At 42.0% G+C, this 18355-nt stretch overlaps 1 protein-coding gene across 7 annotated transcripts in view; it reads left to right on the top strand.

The window, feature by feature from the left end:
* Window positions 1-18355, top strand: part of ABCC9 (ATP binding cassette subfamily C member 9) — a 116328-nt gene that overhangs the window by 53220 nt on the left and 44753 nt on the right. For 4 of the 7 annotated variants that reach the window (XM_061638373.1, XM_061638374.1, XM_061638375.1 and 1 more), the window contains exons 15-22: window positions 177-287; window positions 1228-1300; window positions 3077-3182; window positions 6645-6683; window positions 11973-12071; window positions 13323-13407; window positions 14949-15029; window positions 16886-17023. In XM_061638373.1, the coding sequence (XP_061494357.1) occupies window positions 177-287; window positions 1228-1300; window positions 3077-3182; window positions 6645-6683; window positions 11973-12071; window positions 13323-13407; window positions 14949-15029; window positions 16886-17023 (732 nt within the window). The remainder of the gene's footprint in view (window positions 1-176; window positions 288-1227; window positions 1301-3076; window positions 3183-6644; window positions 6684-11972; window positions 12072-13322; window positions 13408-14948; window positions 15030-16885; window positions 17024-18355) is intronic. The other 3 variants (XM_061638377.1, XM_061638378.1, XM_061638380.1) reach the window with 1 other exon arrangement.

Below are 18355 nucleotides of genomic sequence, written 5' to 3'. Positions count from 1 at the left end.
GTAGCTGCTACAGCAGGCATTGTTTTAGAAGAGTCATTCCTTCTTCTCTCACACTGGGGAGGGAATGCCTCTTTTGCTGCCATTTGTAGCTTCTATAAATACTTGCGTTACTTTATTTCTGTAAATCTTCCATAAAACCTCTTTCATTTCTTGTTCCTTTCTGTTGACCTGCCTAGCACTCCAAAGCCATCAATCGGAAGCAGCCCTTGAGATACCAGCTGGACAGCTATGAGCATTCACTAAGGCTACCAACCCATCCTGCAGACATCAATGACTGTGCTATCAAGGTGACTTGCATTTTAAGTAGGGCAGCCAACCAGTTATTTTTAAGTTCATGAACTGCCAGGTGTTCAACTTAATCATCAATTAATGAATTGCTTGTAAGTTGAAGCCAGATAAGGTCGATGTACTGTTGTTTAGTGGTTCATCTGACCAGGAAAGTGGTAGTTAGTTTGTTCTGGATGGGGATGCATTTTCACTTAAAGAACAGTTTTGCATCTTGAGGTTATTGTTAGATCTGGCTTTGCCCTTCAATGCCCAAGTGGCATCCATGGCATAAAACATCTTTCACCAGATATGACTTGGCTTGTTTTCATTGTTTTTGCACCCTTGTACTTTATGAAATTTGCAACACTGAAAAGGTAAGAAAATAATATTTAAAGTAAAATCACGGACTCACCCTATTCCTTCCTTTGTATTGTGGCATCTCATTTTAAAAAAATCTTTGGCCTGGTTTGCACATAATGCTAAGCCATGGTTTGTTTAACAAGCCGTAAGTTCACCACAAGTTGTCCCACAGATGATCAAGCAAACCATGGCTTGTTTCTCCAGAGTTTGATTTGTTTCCCAGTTTGATTTCCATCATTCCTTTATAGTACAGGGAGTATCTTCAGTCAGATAAACAAATCATGGTTAAGGAAGGATGCTGAGTTCATATGTAACACTGAGCCATAGTTAACTTAAAACAAACCAAGATCCATACAATATCAACAAACCATGCTTCAGACTGTGATTTGATAGTAATAAATAGACCATACTTAAGCTGCTGGGGAGGGTTTACACACAACGCTAAGCCATGGTTTAACAAACCATGGTTTAGCATTACATGCAAACAAGGCCTTTGAGTGTCAAAACAAGAGAAACAGATTATAGATAATTTCATACATACACGTACTGAGTATAATTATTGCATGTGTTTGCAGTTCTAATGTATGGTATATATTGCAGGTAACCAACGGATACTTCTCATGGGGAAGTGGTTTAGCCACATTATCCAATATTGACATCAGAATTCCAACAGGTACAATTAATTAATAACCTTCCATTTTCAACATAATTTCATTCATCATACCTTCTCTTGTAGTCTGTGGTTGGTTTAGAGGAGAGGTACAGGACCTGTGGCCCTCCAGGTATTGTTGGACTCCAATTCCAGTCAGCCCCAGCCAGCAGGGCTAACGGTCAGAGATGATGGTAACTGTAGTTCAACAACAGGTACACACACACATACACACACACACACGGACAGACAGACGGATGGATGGGTGGATGGATAGACAGAGGTTATAGATAAGCCCTTCCCAACATTTGGGTCCCCAGATGTTATTGAACTACAAATCCCATCAGCCCCAGCCAGTATGGCCAGTGATCAGGAATGATGGGAATTGTAGTTCAGCAACCTCTGTGGATCCAAAGGTTGGCACAGGTTGTATAGATGATACAAAATTTCTGTTAATAAACATTGAAGCACTTTTAAATCCCACCAGTGCTAATGGGAGATAAATATATGATAAATGGTACGAGCTTATGCACACTAATGTTTTGGAAGAATATTTGCTAAATCGGATCTATTACCAGATTTTGCCATAATCCGACAATCCTCATTGTTTTCAGATCGGCATTGATTTCTTGAGGCGGGATGCTGCTGTCATCAGCACAGGATTGTTGTTTTTTTAAAAAAAATCCGCTCCAAATTCGTAATCAGCTTTCCTCTGAGCTGATGCATTCTTAACTTAACTCAGTGGAACAAGTGCCTACAGCATAAGCATTTTCATTAGCAAATACATTATTTTTTTCGCTGGAAACCCCCCCACAAATCGGGAACAAAAAATGACGGATTGATACTGAAAGCTGGGCTGTCGGAATTCAAACAGATAGGAACCAGCTACTAACCCCATCCCTAGCGCACACCTACTATGGAAATAAGTCACATTCCATGAGACTTACTTCAAAACAGACATATATTTGATTGCATTATAAAGCTACAATCCTATATTCATTTATTTTGGACTAAGTCTCATTGAACTCTATGGGAGGTGCTTTTAAGTAGTCATATACAGACTACTTAATCTCTTTCATGAATGAGATTAAAATTCTTCAGGATCGTGACCATATTCAACACAGTGACATTTTCTCTCTTTTCCCTTTCTTCCTGTAACAAATAAATGAGGCATCAGATCAGGCTATGGTCTGAACGCACATGAGGTCACCACCTTGGTGAAGCTAAGCAAGTCTGGGTCTGATCAATATCTATATGGGAGACCGCCTGTGACCCACATATATCCTGCCTTGTTGAAAGAAAAGCGGGGTATAAAATGTAATAAATAAATAAATAATAGCTATTGAGGTCCGCCTGGCACCTTCATTGTCACCTTTTCGGTGCCAGGTAGAGACATACCTTTTCTCCCAGGCATTTGATAGATTGAGATGATGTTTTGTTTTAATATGCTGCCAAACCTTCCTGTGGCTCTGTGGGGGTGGTATTGCTATTGTTTATTGTTATGTTTCTATAGTGTGTTTTATTTCTTTTTTTTAACATTGTGTAAGTTGCTTGGGAACCTTTGGGTGTCAAGTGACTAATAAATCTAATAAATAATAATAAAAATAGCTAGCTGGCAACTATGTATCAATTAAACAGTAGCCAATCTATATGATTATATTCTCATCATTTAATTCATATATGCAAGAGTTCGTCATTCATACATGTTATGATCAAAGTAACCAGCATTATTCTGTTCTTAATGGATCAAAGGAAGGAATGGATCAAAGAGTCTAATTTTGCTTTGCTGTTGTTTTGTAGGCCAAATGACAATGATTGTAGGTCAGGTTGGCTGTGGAAAATCTTCCCTCCTTCTTGCTATTCTTGGTGAGATGCAAAGTTTGGAAGGCAAAGTTCATTGGAACCGGTATGTTTCCATATCATTTTCATCACTGTGGTGCTTTTCTGGAGTTAGTTAATGAACTTATCTATGAGTTAGCCCTGGAAAAATTTGACAGATAGGTTTAAAGATTGCAAGAGCTGGAAAATGTAGTCAGTTTGTTCCTACTTTTAACTTCTCTCCTTTCCAGCTATTTTAATATTTTGCCATCATTTCACAGTTATTTCTATGATTGTGAATGCTAGAAACTTTTTTTTTTTGCACAAATGAAGGCTGAGGCTTTGAGGAATCCTATATGTAAAAAAGGAAATATCATACAAAGAGGGCATACAATTATATATCAGAGCCTGATGTTTCCCAATCTGTGGCACAAACAAATGTTTTTGCTGGTAATTTCAGACTGTCTGACAAAGAGGTGTTTTCAGAAGGATTTTACAGGTATTACCAAATTCAGCCCTTATGGTTTCAGTCCCTTGGCATAATAATCAAGGCTCTAATTCCTACCATTATTCCCTTACTACATAATTCTGCATGTTTGAGTTTGCCCACTGATCTTATAAAGGTAAGCCAAGGGAGAGGCATGGGCTAGAAGAGAGTATCAAAAACTCTGGAGAGGCTAATGAAAAGTTTGTAGTATGTAGCCTGGCATCATATTTTCCATTCTGTGCTTTTTATGCACAGGTAACATTTCACCCTTGCCAGAAGGTAACTTTTATCCTTACCTACAGATGGCTCTCAGCCAGAGATAAGAAAACAGCTGGGAATTTCCAGGGTGTAGGATATCTTTAAATCTCCTGATGGCCTGTCACTTCAAGAATTTGGAGGTGGAAAGTGAGTAAGGTTGCTAAGGACCATGGTCAGTGCATGTCTCACATGCAGAAGATTCAGTCATTGGGATCTCAGAGAGCAGGGCTAGACCTGTACCTGAAAACTTTGAGAGCCAATGTCAGGCTAAATAGACAGACATAGACTAGGTATATCAGGTGGGGAACATTTCGCCTTCCAGATGTTGCTAGGCTACAACTTCCCCAGCGTCTCTGACTGGGGGCTGATTGGAGCTGCAAGTGATCAATGGGATTTTTGGCAAGAGCAATCTGTCCCCACTCCCCTAGTGGAAAGAAAAGGGGAGAGAGGGGGGGTCAGGAAAAAAAGAGAGAGGGAAAAGAGCTATCAGAGAGCATGGGAGAGAACAAAAGGGGTGGTAGGAAGACAGTGAAAAGAGGAGGATGGCCCAACCCACTTTTGGCTCTGGCTCCACTCATCACTGACTCTGGTCCCACCCAGGACAAGGACGCCCACCTTCCGACAGATTACTGTGAGGGAATGTGGCCCTCAAAAGGAAAAAAGATACCTCTGCCTTAGTTTCTTGAGGGAGCAGCACTATCAGTAAAAGCCTCATTGCAGACCTCTTCCCTATGATCTCAGACTTCTGAGCAATGCAGGAAGGACTTGCCCTGCAGCAGCTTCCACCCCATGACTGTCCTATCAGGAAGGGTCAGCACTGCTGCTCTCAAGAGACTGCTCTATCATCCAGTGGCTTACTGGGTTATGGCCTGCATTCTTGCATAGAGGACTGCTCCACTTTCTTCAACAGAGTGAGCAGCTTTGTGTGTGCTTCAGTGCTCCTGTGTCTGCAGGGACTTGTTAGATCCACCCAATACTTAAATTTAGGAATCCATTCTGCTGAACAGGGAAATGATGAGCCTTCTGTTGTAAGAGAAAACTCCCTCTTTGCACACCTTCTGATGAAAACTCACTCCTACATTTGAGCGTGGGACATCAAGTTACACAACTAGTTAACACTGTAAAAACCTGACCTAAGATAAGCAGGAATTAATTAGTGTTTATATATATTTTACAACTTGGAACTTTTACTTCAGCTGATGCACCTTCTTCCTCTCTTCTAAAAATGTATGTCATGTTCCTGAGATGATTTTTTTTATCTATGCTGCAGTGAATTAATTAATAGTGATGCTTCTCCCTTCCGTGTGTGTTTCCAGGTGTGAGTTTAGGCTGTCCAAGCCATTGCTTGTTGCAGTGAAGCATTGACCCTCATTAATATTAAGCTGTGAAGCCATACTTAGCACCATTGTCATTTGCATGTATATGCTGTTTACATATTCTTTAAGGAGTTTAGAATCTTGTGGGGAACAGAGAGGATAAGAGGTTGGGAGGGACTTCATCTTGCATAAGTTTCCTCCCCCCAACAGGGGTTCAAAACTATGGTGTGGGGCTTTGAAATAAGAACTTCACATAACTAAAATCACAATTGGACATAACAAAACTCAGTTGTGTTCATAAATAAACCAAAGGGCAGTTGGAGTTATATAATCAACATTATAGAATCACAGAAATAATGAATTACAGAACAGAAGAGAATCTTAGTTTGCTTCCTGCTTATTAAGCATTAGACAACAATGGCTATGCAATGAGGATTCATTCTGATCGCTTGCAGGGAAGATAGATAATGTCAAAGGAAGGACAGGTCCACACCATATATTTAAAGCATATCCAGTGCACATTGAAAGCACATTATGTCCCCCAAAGAATCATGGGAATTGTAGTTAATGGCGCTGGAAAGTTGTAGCTCCATGAGGTGGAAACCACAGTTGTCAGGATCCTTTGGGGGAAGTCATGTACTTTAAATATGAGTTGGATGTGATTTATATGTGTGGTGTGGATCTGCAAGTGTTATTCCACACTTTCCAGTGTATCTTCCCATCGCTTTCTTAATTGCAAAAAGTCTGATCTTTTGGGGAAGTGGGTTTGCTGTGCAAGACCTTCCCAATCAACTGTAACTGTGCAACCTGAATTTTCTGGTATGTGATTGAATCCTACCTGAAAATAGTGACAGTCTGGAAGCACTCTGAGTTTATCTCATGTAACCCTTACAAGGAGCTCCCTATCCTCTGTGACAGCAACCTTCAGAGGATGAGAGAGGTTTGCCCATCATGAAGGATATTGACCCAGACCCCAAGATCTTCCAAGATGTTGGAGGTCTTAGGATCCTAGTCAGAAGATGGTATCTGCCCATTGGGACACCTGAAGCCCCCAAATGATGTGGGGATCTTGTAATAATGACACCTCTGAGATCTGCATAAAGATGGGCCCGGGGCATGGAATCCTGAAGGACTTTTTATGACGCCTCATGGAGGTTCAAAAATCTCAAATCTCATAGGATGTTACACACATGCACGAGGGGGGGGGAATATAAAAGCCAGTATATGGCATGTTGAATTGTATGAGGAGCTGGTGGTGGCTCCAAAATGGAAACTGTACAAACTTGATCAGAATTTCCATCAGTATCTTATATAGCTGCAGTTGAGTGATGTTCAGTTATCTGGAGTAGAATGCAAATGTCTTTCTCCCTGTGCTTCACTATCAGGATTTTGCTTTATTTTTATCTCACAAGTATGTGAAATCTGTTTGCCTTGTTGCTGTTATCTTTTCACCAACTACTACTAAAATAATGTTTACCGTAACTTGCAGTGTAAATGAAACTGAGTCTTCTTTTGAAGCAAATTGGAGGTATTATTCTTGAATCTTCTTCTTCTTGAATCCCTACCTTTTATACAGTTGTCGTCTTGTTTCCTGACCCTGATTTACAATACCTTGCTAGAGAATAATAACTAGTAGACTTCTTCAACACAGTGGTTCCCCATTTTGGGGGGGGGGGTATGGGTTTATCTGCCTAATGTCCTGATCAAGTAAATTGCCAAATATGCGCCACCAGGAATTTTAATACCCAGTACAGACAGCTAAGACCCACTAGTAAACAGTGACCTCATGTGATAGAGCAGAACCACTCTTCCCCACGTAACCTTCTTCACATAAACATTATTGTATATGATGTAAGTGGTCCATAGCAACATACATTTTGTGAATTCTCATTTTGGAGAAGAATTGAACAGATCATGTGTTTATATGAAGCACCCACATCATATGTGACATGTTCCATGGCATGGTCTGAAGGCACATGGCACATCAAACTTGCTGCAGCTAAGACTCTGGTTGGTGCCTGGGTTAAAGACCTTTTGGAAACTGCATGTCCCACTCCATCATGGAAAGAATGTATTCATTTTATTTACCACCCTTCAAGGTGGGAAAAGCCAGATATGCATGCAATCAATAAATTATCTGGGTAGGGAAGGGAAAAGGTTTTTCCTATGTCACGGGGAAGGCATTAGTTAACTTATTATTAAACTTGGTGTTTTTATTTCTTTTTGTTGCTGCTGTAGTAGTCTAGAGCCATGTTCACACCATATGTTTATTCCACTTTAAACAGTCATGGTTCCCCCAAAGAATCCTGGGAAGTGTAGTTTGTGAAGGATGCTGAGAGTTGTTAAGAGATGCTCTATTCCCCTAACACAGCTACAATTGTCAGAGTAGGTTAACAGTCAGTCCCTTTCCCCAGAAAACTCTGAGAATAGTAGTTCTATGAGGGGAATAGAGGTCTAATAATTCTCAACACCCTTCACAAACTACACTTCCCAGGATTTTTAATTATTGATTAATTAATTATTGATTAATTAATTCAAATTAATTATTAATCAGTTATTAATTATTGATCCTCTTGTTCCCTATGGAACCTGGGTTGTTCTGAGGCCTAGCATGGTCTTGGTGGTATCAATACAAAATAAGCCGTACAATGATAATGGGCAAAAAAAAAAGCAACAGCTCATCAAGTTTTCATGTCAATGGAACCAACGGAGTTGGTCTGGAATGTAGTAGTCAATCAGTGGGAGGAGATGGGATGGGAATAAATGAAAATGTACTTGCCATAAAGCCAGTAGCAGATCTGAAATGAATTTCTACTATGAACTATAGATTTTAGCCCACAGATTCTAATGTTTTGGATTATTTTGCTAAACTGTATTTTCTAGAATTTGAGTTTCAGCCTTAACATTTTGATGCAAAACTCAAATTTTGATGGCCAAGTCTAGTTCAGATGGCAATCATCAGTGCCTCAGTAGTCAAATCCTAAATAGTGAAACTCAATTTCCGTTGCTGATATATAATCCAAAGATCCAGGATTCTTCTAGTTTCAGTCCAAGTTTCAGTGAATTGGGCAGCTATCCTATATCATTTACCAGGAAGGAAGTTCCTTGAATTCCATTGGACTTGCTTCTGAGCAGACCTGTTATAGGACTGCACTATCAAATGCACATAAATTTCGATTTATTTTATAGAAATATATCATTTATATTATCACCCTCTCGCAAAACATTCACTGAACTAAAATGAAACTTCATTTCAGCTTTAACTGATAGCTTACTTGGCAGCAACTGGGAACCACTGTGTTATCAGATATCTGATAGCATAAGGGAAATTAACATACTACATTAACTTTTTGTGTCTTCTAAATTCCTGTGATATGGGAACTTTACATAAAATGCTTCTAACCAACACTTATTATTTCTCAACACCCACATCTCTTTTTATCAAGTTGTAGATAGCTATCCGTGAAACTTGCAGAGAGCCTATTTTGATGAAACAGGCCAGCTCTTCAAAAAAATATATGAATGTCTACAAATATTTTTAAAATGCTATGAATTTTCCACATTTGCTATGTACATTATGAATGAGAAAATGTCAAATTCAGGATTAGAATCTAAATTTGCATTTTGAATGTGACATTTCAACCATGACATTCAAATGCTTTAGACTTGATGGCATTTTTTGACAGTATTGATTTTGACAGGCTTCGGATGCGAAATCACTTAAGTTGTCAACTGTCAAATGCTAACCATTGTTGCATCCTGGCAGATTTTTAAAAAGCATTGCATGTCAACTATTAAATACTATCAAATATTAAATAATATTGCATGCTCATCATTAAACACAATCAAACAGGATATACCAGTAGTTTTGCAAACTATCACTTGCACCATCCTGGGTTCCTTAGAAGCTTCTGAGTGGTTACTCTGTGATGGGGGGTAGCTAACGTAATGCTCTACAGATGGTGCTGGACTAGACTTTCCATCGTCTCTGACCATGGGCCATGATGGCCAAGGCTAGAAGGAGTTGTAGTACAATAACATTTGGAGAGCACCATGTTGGCTGCTCTTGCTCTGTGAGATCAATAATGTTAGATAAGGTTCTTCAGAAGGTTAATCTTCCTCTTCAATACACACAGTACCTGAAAAGGAAGGTTGTACATGTGTTATAGGGGGTTTGAAAGCACATGATGCCACAACTTTGTTGAAGCTTAGAAAGTCTGGGTCTGGGAATCCTGTTTGCAGAGCTTTCAGCTTTATCCTGAAAGAAGGGTGACATATTAATGTTCCAAGTGGGACCTGCAACAAAATGTTGCAGTGTATTTTCCCTCCTAATGGAAGTGTTCCTGTTCATTGTTCCAATCAACCATTCAAGTTAGGCAATCCTCCCCTCCCCCTAGTTTTCCGTTTCAACATGCTCAGCTTTCTTTGAGCTGTTTTTTTTTTTTAACATTTTGCCCAATGTGCCTTTCATATATATGGTGCTTCTAGAAATCTCGGAGTCCTCCTGAGTATCATAATGCTTCCCCCTTGTTTCTCATTGGCCATCTTTTGGCTCTAATCTGTCGGCACTCAACCTTTTGAGTTTGCTGCTCAGAGCGATAAATAAGTATGGTACATTCTCAGTTCACAGTGTGGCCAAGTAGTGCCCAGTGGGACAGGGGGTCATTGCTTACCTGGCTTCCCAACATAGAAGTTGCTGGCAGTAACTGAGGGGGGAAGGGCAAGGAAGTGGGGAGGATGGCATGGCACGGGTGCAGCAACAAAGCCAATCCAATGCTTCTGATGCTGAGCCCACACCACTCCATCCTCTCCACCACCTCACCTCTGCCTCTCAGTTACAGGTAGCGACTTCTGCATTGGGAAGCCAAGTAGGCAATGCTACCCTGCCCCACCCCTCCCAGCCGTCCCTGGCGTGGCCCAAACGTGTCACTCATGAACTAAATCTGTGTCCCTTCTGCAGGGATTCTTTGACAGAAATTTTATACGGAAACTGCTCTCTGAAGGTAGAAAGTTGGAAAACTACTATGCTATAACACCACTTGTCAACAGTCGTGCAATCTGTGACATTTCAATTGTCAGACAGTGGGCCATTGGTGGCTCCATCTCAGTGGGGCAGTGGAATCCTCTCCAGGGTTTGGTCTGAACTTTCAAGGAGCTTTCCAAGGTCCTTGATATCAAGAGTGTCAGATAGCGAACATTCACTGAGGATGTGAACATTCAGAGAGCAGCTGCAGAATATATGGCATCCACACGTGCCGGGGGGGGGGATTTTGAAAAGAGCACATTCATTTCAGCTCCAATTGCAATCCATCTACATGCATTCCTCCAAGTCCTGCATTTATTTTCAGAGATGCTCGTGCTGCAGTATGTTGGACAGCGCTGTGCAGAAATCTGTCTTCCAATTTCTCGAACGTTTTCTTCCTCTGCAAAAGAGGCGTCCATTTCTCCACCTCATTCTTAGGACAGTTAAGAATTTCTTTAGAATTTTGGTTGCTGCAGGGTTTTGAGCTTTACCTTATCATTGGGAGGTGGTCAAGGGTACTGTGTGTGTTTTTTTTCCCAGTAAGCATTTCTCCAGCCTTTCTGCAGCCTCTGTGGCTGACCACATTTCCTGATCGGAAAAAGCCCCGTGGGAGGAGTTACCTCATGATGTCTTCCCTGGAGCTTTCACAGAAGTGCAGGCCAGTGGATGAATGGGCGAAAGGGGCACTGCCCGGCCAACCTCAGTCTGCCCTCAGCCAGCTCCCACCTGCCTGTCTTGTTACTTACAACCAGTCCATGGGTTGGCAGTGGTTGCAAGCTTCTACCTCTATTGGGGACAAAATGAGAATTAGTTGGTTTCTTGTGTACTTGACTCTGACTCTTCCTGTCATTGGCTCTGGCTCCACCTACTGTTGGGCACCCTGCCTTCTGCCCCACCAATCCCAGTGGACCCCAGCCACTGCCGGTGCAGGCACCCACAAAGGCTGCAGAGTGCAGGCCACTGGTGAGATGATGTGGAATGAAAAAAGGACACTACAAATACCCTTGTCTGCCTCAAAGGTAAAGCAAGCCCATCAAAAACCCTGCACCCCACTAATGAGAATGTCACCAAAATTTTCTCTCCCCTTTGATAATTTTCAAATGCAATCTCTTTTCTCATTAACTGATGGAGAGCAGTTGGAAAAAATTGCAGGAGAAATGTTTGGCACAGCACTAATGTTTGAAAAGAAGAAGGAAAGCTAGCTTAGGCATACATTTTATATCAGCCCTGGCATTTGCAGTCATCATGGTTAGGGATCTGCTAGGGCCAACACAGAAATAAAGTAACCACCATTGATTGGAGTTCCGAAAATTGCCATTGAAAATTCTAACTTTGAATTGCCTTCTGTGCATGCTCCAACCTGTGCATAATTCTGCAGAACCTGATATCTATGCATAGACCATGGAGTCTCTGCACCTGGAGTTCAACATGTAAAGAACACACTGATTGGGCATATGTCCATTGGACAGGCATGTCCAGTGTCAAAAGTGGGGGGATGCAATCCTGCTTCTGCACTGCATATCAGCAACTCCATTAGCTTTAAGATTAGTGCAAGTAAGGCACATGTGATAGCACCTTTTTGACTTGGAGTTTATTGCAGGAGGAGAAAGCTGAGGCAGAGAGTGGGTGTTCCTCTAACATAATCTTCTCCTTTAAAACTTCCCCTCCTTTCCCTCTAGTTATAACAGCTGCTCTTCTCTTGTGTGCATCTTTGTCTCCTGCCAATTCGCCATAAGCTCTGTGCAGGAGAAGCCGCCTGCCGCCTGCTTTTAATGTGTTCACCTCTTCCGTCAGGAACCGATACTCTGTGGCTTATGCAGCCCAAAAGCCCTGGCTCCTCAATGCTACAGTGGAGGAAAACATTACCTTTGGCAGCCCATTTAATAAGCAGAGGTACGGAATAATGTTGCTATGCTTCTAAAGATCAAATGTCGCAGGCTTCCTACTCTATGCTCAGGTAAGGCTAGAGGAGAGGATGCAGCCAAGCCATAAAGGTTCCCAGTGGGGATTTTTAGGAAGAAAACAGTGACTACCATTAGAAAAAAATGGGTGAAATGCACCAGGAACTCTTCCCATCCCAGTGCCACTAAAATGACACTTCTCATCTCCAACCCCAGCCCCCATACATTCCCCTCTGGCCCAGTATTCCCTGTTATTTCATAAATTGTTGTGTTGAGATCATGCATCTGCAGAGAGAACCTCTAGTTTGGCCCATTGCAAATATGTTCAAATGCTCTAAGTGAGGAGTGGGAATCTGGATCCAGCCAGCAGGCCAGTTCCTGGTCTGCACCCCCACCCATTGCTGGCCACATATGATAGGTATGGGGGCAGTCACCTGTCAATCACCTGTCAATCACCTGTCAATCACTTGACATCACAATGACATCAGGTGACCCATTTTCACCCACACAGTTTGAACTCAAACCATGTGGGCGAAGGCAGAACCCAAAATCAGCTGTTTTCCAGGGCTTACAAAGCTTGATGCATAGGGCTTTGCAAGCTCCAACAATCAGCTGATTGTTGCGGTTTCAGAAGCACAGGACTTTGCAGGCATCATTGATCAGCTGATTGGCAGTGCCTACAAACCACAAGCTTTTAGGCTCACACCATAACGTTTCCTCACCAGGCCATGGTTCAGTGGAAGAGCCCATGCTTTGCTTGCAGAAGGTCCCAGGTTCAATCCCTGAAATCTCCAGGGAGGACTTGCAAAAACTCTTATCTGAAGCCCCAGACAGTCACTGCCAGTCAATGTAAACAGGACTGAGCGAGATGGGCCAATGGTCTGAAGGCAGTTTTGTGGGTTCCTATGTTCCTAAACTTATATGCAACATGGAAAATGGAGTTGACAGGGTCAACAGCTTCATGTAATGCTGAAGGGAGGAATGGTTGTAGCTCAGTGGTAAAGCAGCTGCTTTGCATGCAGAAGGACTCAGGTTAAATCTCCGGCATCTCCAGGTAGAGCTGGGAGAGAACCCAATCGGAAATCCCAGAGAGCTGCTGCCAGTCAGTGCAGAGCTAGATGGACCCAAAGGTCTGACTTGGTATAAGGCAGCTTCCTGCATTCCCACTGGCCTTGTCCGGTAGAAGCCAAGTCTTTTTCTCTTTTTGGTGTGCGTGTGTCATTTTTTTGTCTTCCTTCAACAGATACAGAGCTGTGACTGATGCCTGCTCTCTGCAGCCTGACATTGATCTATTGCCATTTGGAGATCAGACAGAGATCGGAGAAAGGGTAAATTGAGGAGGAGGAAATCACGGTTATGGTCTAAGTGGACCCATTTATGAAACCGTTTTTAGCAATGACATCAGCTCAAGCTGGTCTTCTAAAGAAGCTTCCTCAATGCCCAGCCCACAACTATTTTGTTGTCTGGTTTGTGGCTTCTTGCCCTCATTCTACCCTATAACCTGCTGCAACTCTAAGTTCCCACACAGTATGTGACTCCCCCAGGTTATGGCTTTGTGTTGCTATGGCAATAAGGCCATCAGGAGTCAGCAATCTAGAAGCCGCCTCTGTCATGGCTTCTCCCAAAGAATCCTAAGCATATAAGAAGTGCCTGCAGAATCAGGCCAATGGCTCATTTCATTCAGCATCCTCTTCTCACAGTGGCCAACCAGATGCCCATGGGAAGCCTGCAGGCAGGACCTGTGCACAAGAGCTCTTTCCCCACTTGTGGTTTCCAGCATCTGGTGTTCAGAAGCATACTGTCTCTGATTGTGGACACAGAGCATAGCCATCATGGCTAGTCACCTTCAATACCCTTATCCTCCATGAATTTGTCTAATCCTCTTTTAAAGCTGTCCAGGTTGGTGGCTATCACTGCCTCCTCTGGGAGTGAGTTCCATAGCTTAACTATGCGCTGTGTGAAGAAGTATTTTCTTTTATCTGTCTTGGATCTTCCAGCATCCAACTTCATTGGATGTCCATGAGTTCTAGTGTTATGAGAGAGAGAAATGTCTCTATATCCATGCCATGCATAATTTTATAAACTTCTGTCATGTTACCTCTTACTCGCCTTTTCTCTAAACGGAAAAGCCCCAAATGCTGCAACCTTTCCTCACAGGGGAGTCGTTCCATCCCCTTGATCATCTTGGTTGCCCTTGTTTTGGAACCTTTTCCAACTCTACAATATCCTTTTTGAGGTGAGGCGACCAGAACTGTACACAGTATTGCAAATGTGGTCGCACCATAATCCTGGGAACTTGTTAAGAGTGCGGAGAGCTGTTAGGAGATCCCTGTTCCTCTCAGAGAGCTACAGTTCCCAAAGTGGTTTAACAGTCAATACTTCTTTCTAGGAAGCTCTTGGAACTGTAGCTTTGTGAGGGGAATAACACAACTCTTAGCATCCTTAACAAACTACAGTTCCCAAGATTCTTTGGGGTAAACCATGACTGTTAAAAGTGGTATGATACTGCTTTAAATGTATAGTGCAGACGGGGCCTTCATGAGACAGTGAGGTATAAGATCACTGGCAAGCCCCCTCAACTATATTAATAAAAGAGGGGTATTTATAGCTTACAAATTATTTCAGAATGTTTCATTCCTTAGTTAATTTCTAAGAAACATTTTCTGTCTTAGCTCAGACGCTGTCTAACTTTGGCTACCCACAGCCCTAATATTTAACATAACACGTTGTTATATAAATTTGGAGGTGTGGGGTTTTTTGGCTGGGGGGGATATTAATAAAAACCCACTGTTTTTCAAGAACTTGGCAATGCAGAAGTCACTGGTGCTTACTCAAGGGACTGAAATTTATGGTCTGTTTTACCCATTAGGGAATTAACTTAAGTGGAGGTCAGCGGCAACGAATCTGTGTTGCTCGAGCGCTGTACCAAAACACCAACATTGTCTTCCTGGTAAGCCTTTTTTGTATTATTTCTGCAGTTTTTAATTCTTATTGGTTCTATGCTTTAATGCTATTTTATGGTCTGTATTATTGGTTGGTACGCTATTTCTATACACCAGTCAGGTATTTTCTGAATGTTGAGCCATTTATAAATTCTGAAATGAGAAAAAAAAATCTTAAAATAGGGATGGGGATCCTGTGTTGCTGGACTGCGAATCCCATCAGCCACAGCCTGCATGGCCAATAGTCAGGGATCATGGGAGTTGTGGTCCAATGATTCTCCATCCTTGTCTTAAAAAGAACAAAACATGCCACTTTCCTCCACCTCTTTTGTATTTACACTTCTAGCCATTAATGAGAATTAAAATTAATTCATACTCAACTGGAAATCTGCTGAGAAGAGATGAGATGTTAAACTGTTAACATTTGAGTACCTGGAACTGGATTTCTCTTATCCAAATTTGACTGTCAGTTTTCACTTTGCAGCAAAGTGTGAACTTTTCTTTGCATGTTTTTAATTGTTGCACCTCATTTTAATATTGTGAGCCATCTTTTGAAAGATATAAATATGTTAATACATTTCAAATAATAAATACAAGTGAAGCTACTGTAACATGGTCATTAACCTCATAACCTATGAACTTACAAACCCCTGGTTCAAATTTCAGTTGAGCCATGAAGTCATTGGGTTGTTTTCAGCCAGTCTCTCTTTCTTAGCCCCAGATTGAAGCTGCATGCAACGTGCAATTGCGCATAGGTTTCCCTCTTCATTTTTAAAACCCTCAAACAGCCATGGGAAACTGTAGGTAGGTGGGCACGTGGGCAGGACAGACTTCTTTTCCCAGTCAAAATGGGCCCTTCCAAGCTGATTTCCATAAGTAAAGGAAAAGAGATGGGTACCTATAGCCAGGAGTGTGTGGCACTGTGCGACGGCAGCACTTACCTAACCTCCCAATAGCTGAGTCGCTGCTGCTTACTGGGAGGGATAAGGCAACAGGGAGGTTGGCACTTTGAAAACTCACCACCAGAGCCAATACTGTGCTCTTGCTGGTGCATTTGCCCCATGCTAACTTCCCTGCTGCCTCCCCCTTCTGGCAAGCAGCAGTGACACAGCTGTTGGGAGGTCCAGTTAGTGCTGCCATCCCATCACGCCACCTGCTACTGCTTGTAGCCTTTTCCTTATGATGAGAAAAGCAGGTGGAGGTGACTTTTAGAATAAAAAATATCTCTGGTCCTCTGTTTAAAACAATTGCCCCCCAAACTGCAAATTACAAGAAAAGTTAACTCTGGGTCATGTGTATTTTTTAACATTCAGTCATCTAATGCTGGGGCTGATGAGAGCATGGGCATGCTGGCTAGGGCTGATGGGAGATGTAGCCCAGAACATATGGAGGGGAACCGGCTGGGGAAGGCTAGTTGTTAGTGGTTGCCCACCAACTTGGCTATGCTTCCTGTACCAAAGTCACAGATGCCATGTCAGTGTGGGATTATCCAGGGCCACATCTTACCTTCATTGTAGGACAGACTAATGAATGAGCAGGAGCCTTTCTCAGGAGATTTAGCCTTTCTCAGATGACATTGAAAGGTTCATCATTTGTGACTTGGTTGCAAACAATATAAAGGACATAGACGCAATCGCTGCCTCCCCATAACCATAACAAGCAGAAGTCTCTGACCACAGAAACCTGAAGATCTCAACAGGGCGGTTCGCGACAGATGCTCTTGGAGGTCACTGATTCATAGGGTCGCCATAAGTCGTAATCAACTTGAAGGCACATAACAACAACATTTCTTTCATGAGATTCTAATTGTTAGAAATGTATGAACCTACTTCATCATGCTCTTTCTTCATATATTCAATTTCAGGATGACCCATTTTCTGCCTTGGACATTCACCTGAGTGATCACCTGATGCAAGAAGGTATCCTGAAGTTCCTTAGGGATGACAAAAGGACCCTCGTATTAGTGACTCATAAGTTGCAGTACCTGCCACATGCAGATTGGGTAAGCAATGGGGACATGTTGTTTTTTAACCATTCTAGAATTGTCTTACTGGATCAGACCAAAGAGGACCACTTCTAGTTTGCACTCTGACATCATCCAAGTTTTCCATGTGAATCTTTCAAACAGCACATGATGGGGACAGGCATCTCCTATTTAGTTGTTTGTTCCCAGCATCTAGTAATCCAAAGTAGAACCTTCATGTTCAAGAGCAAATCATCTGTCCCTCTCCTATTGCATAGCTAAGGATAGACTTGCTTTGTCTGAATTTGCTGACCTCTTTCAAATGCATCTAAAATTGTGGCTATCATCACATTTTGTGGCAGTTCATTTGGTAATGTAATTGTGCATTGAATGACAATCTGCTTAGATGGGTGAATGGTCTGACTCAGTACAAAGCAGCTCCCAATGGTCCTCGCCCTTCTGACAGCTCATTTCACTGAATGGATCCAAGTCATCATGCAGAGATGGGGAACCGGTGGCCCTCCCATCACCCTGACTCTGGCCATGATGGCTGGGACTGATGGAAGTTGGAGTCCAACAACATCTGGAGGGCCACCAGTTCCCCACCCCTGCCCTAATGTTTCAAAAATGACAAAATAATTTCTCTCAACTCATTCATTCTATTACTATTCTAATTTTCTCCTATCATATATCTCTCTGGTTAGCTAAGCATCCAAGCCTCCTGCTGGGGGAGGGGCGGAATGAATGTGAAGGAGAGCTAGAAATCATTCAAACTTCTACCCCCAAATGGATTTAATTCACCTTTAGTTCACATGGCAATTGTTGGAGACTCTTTTCAGGGGCAGTTTGGCAATTAAAAAAAAATTATTTATTTATTTATTACATTTATATACTGCCCCATAGCTGAAGCTCTCTGGGTGGTTTACAGCAATTAAAAACATTAAAAACAAATATACAAATTTTAAAACACAAAAAACAATTCAAAAACACAATCCAAAAAATTCAGAAACAATTTAAAAACACATGCTAAAATGCCTGGGAGAAGAGGAAAGTCTTGAACTGGTGCCGAAAAGATAACAGTGTTGGCGCCAGGCGCACCTCATCCAATAGATCATTCCATAATTTTTGAACTAGTTCTATGAACTATGCTCATTCCAAACACTAGCTTGCTCATTTGGTCACCTGCATGAGTGACATTATATTCACTTGATGCTGGATGTGGGTCATTGTGGAACATCACATAATGTGTCGACATAGCCATGAAAAGGGATCCCTGCAGAGAAATAGGATGAGAATTCCAAGCAAGGGTTCTTGACTTTGAGGGGACTGCTCCTTTAATTGTTTGAGCAGATGCATCGTGGGCATAGCCCT

Source organism: Rhineura floridana, chromosome 8 (assembly GCF_030035675.1).
Source record: "Rhineura floridana isolate rRhiFlo1 chromosome 8, rRhiFlo1.hap2, whole genome shotgun sequence".
Lineage (NCBI taxonomy): Eukaryota > Metazoa > Chordata > Lepidosauria > Squamata > Rhineuridae > Rhineura > Rhineura floridana.
Note: the sequence above shows the minus strand (reverse complement) of the source record. Positions and strands in the feature narration are given on the sequence as shown.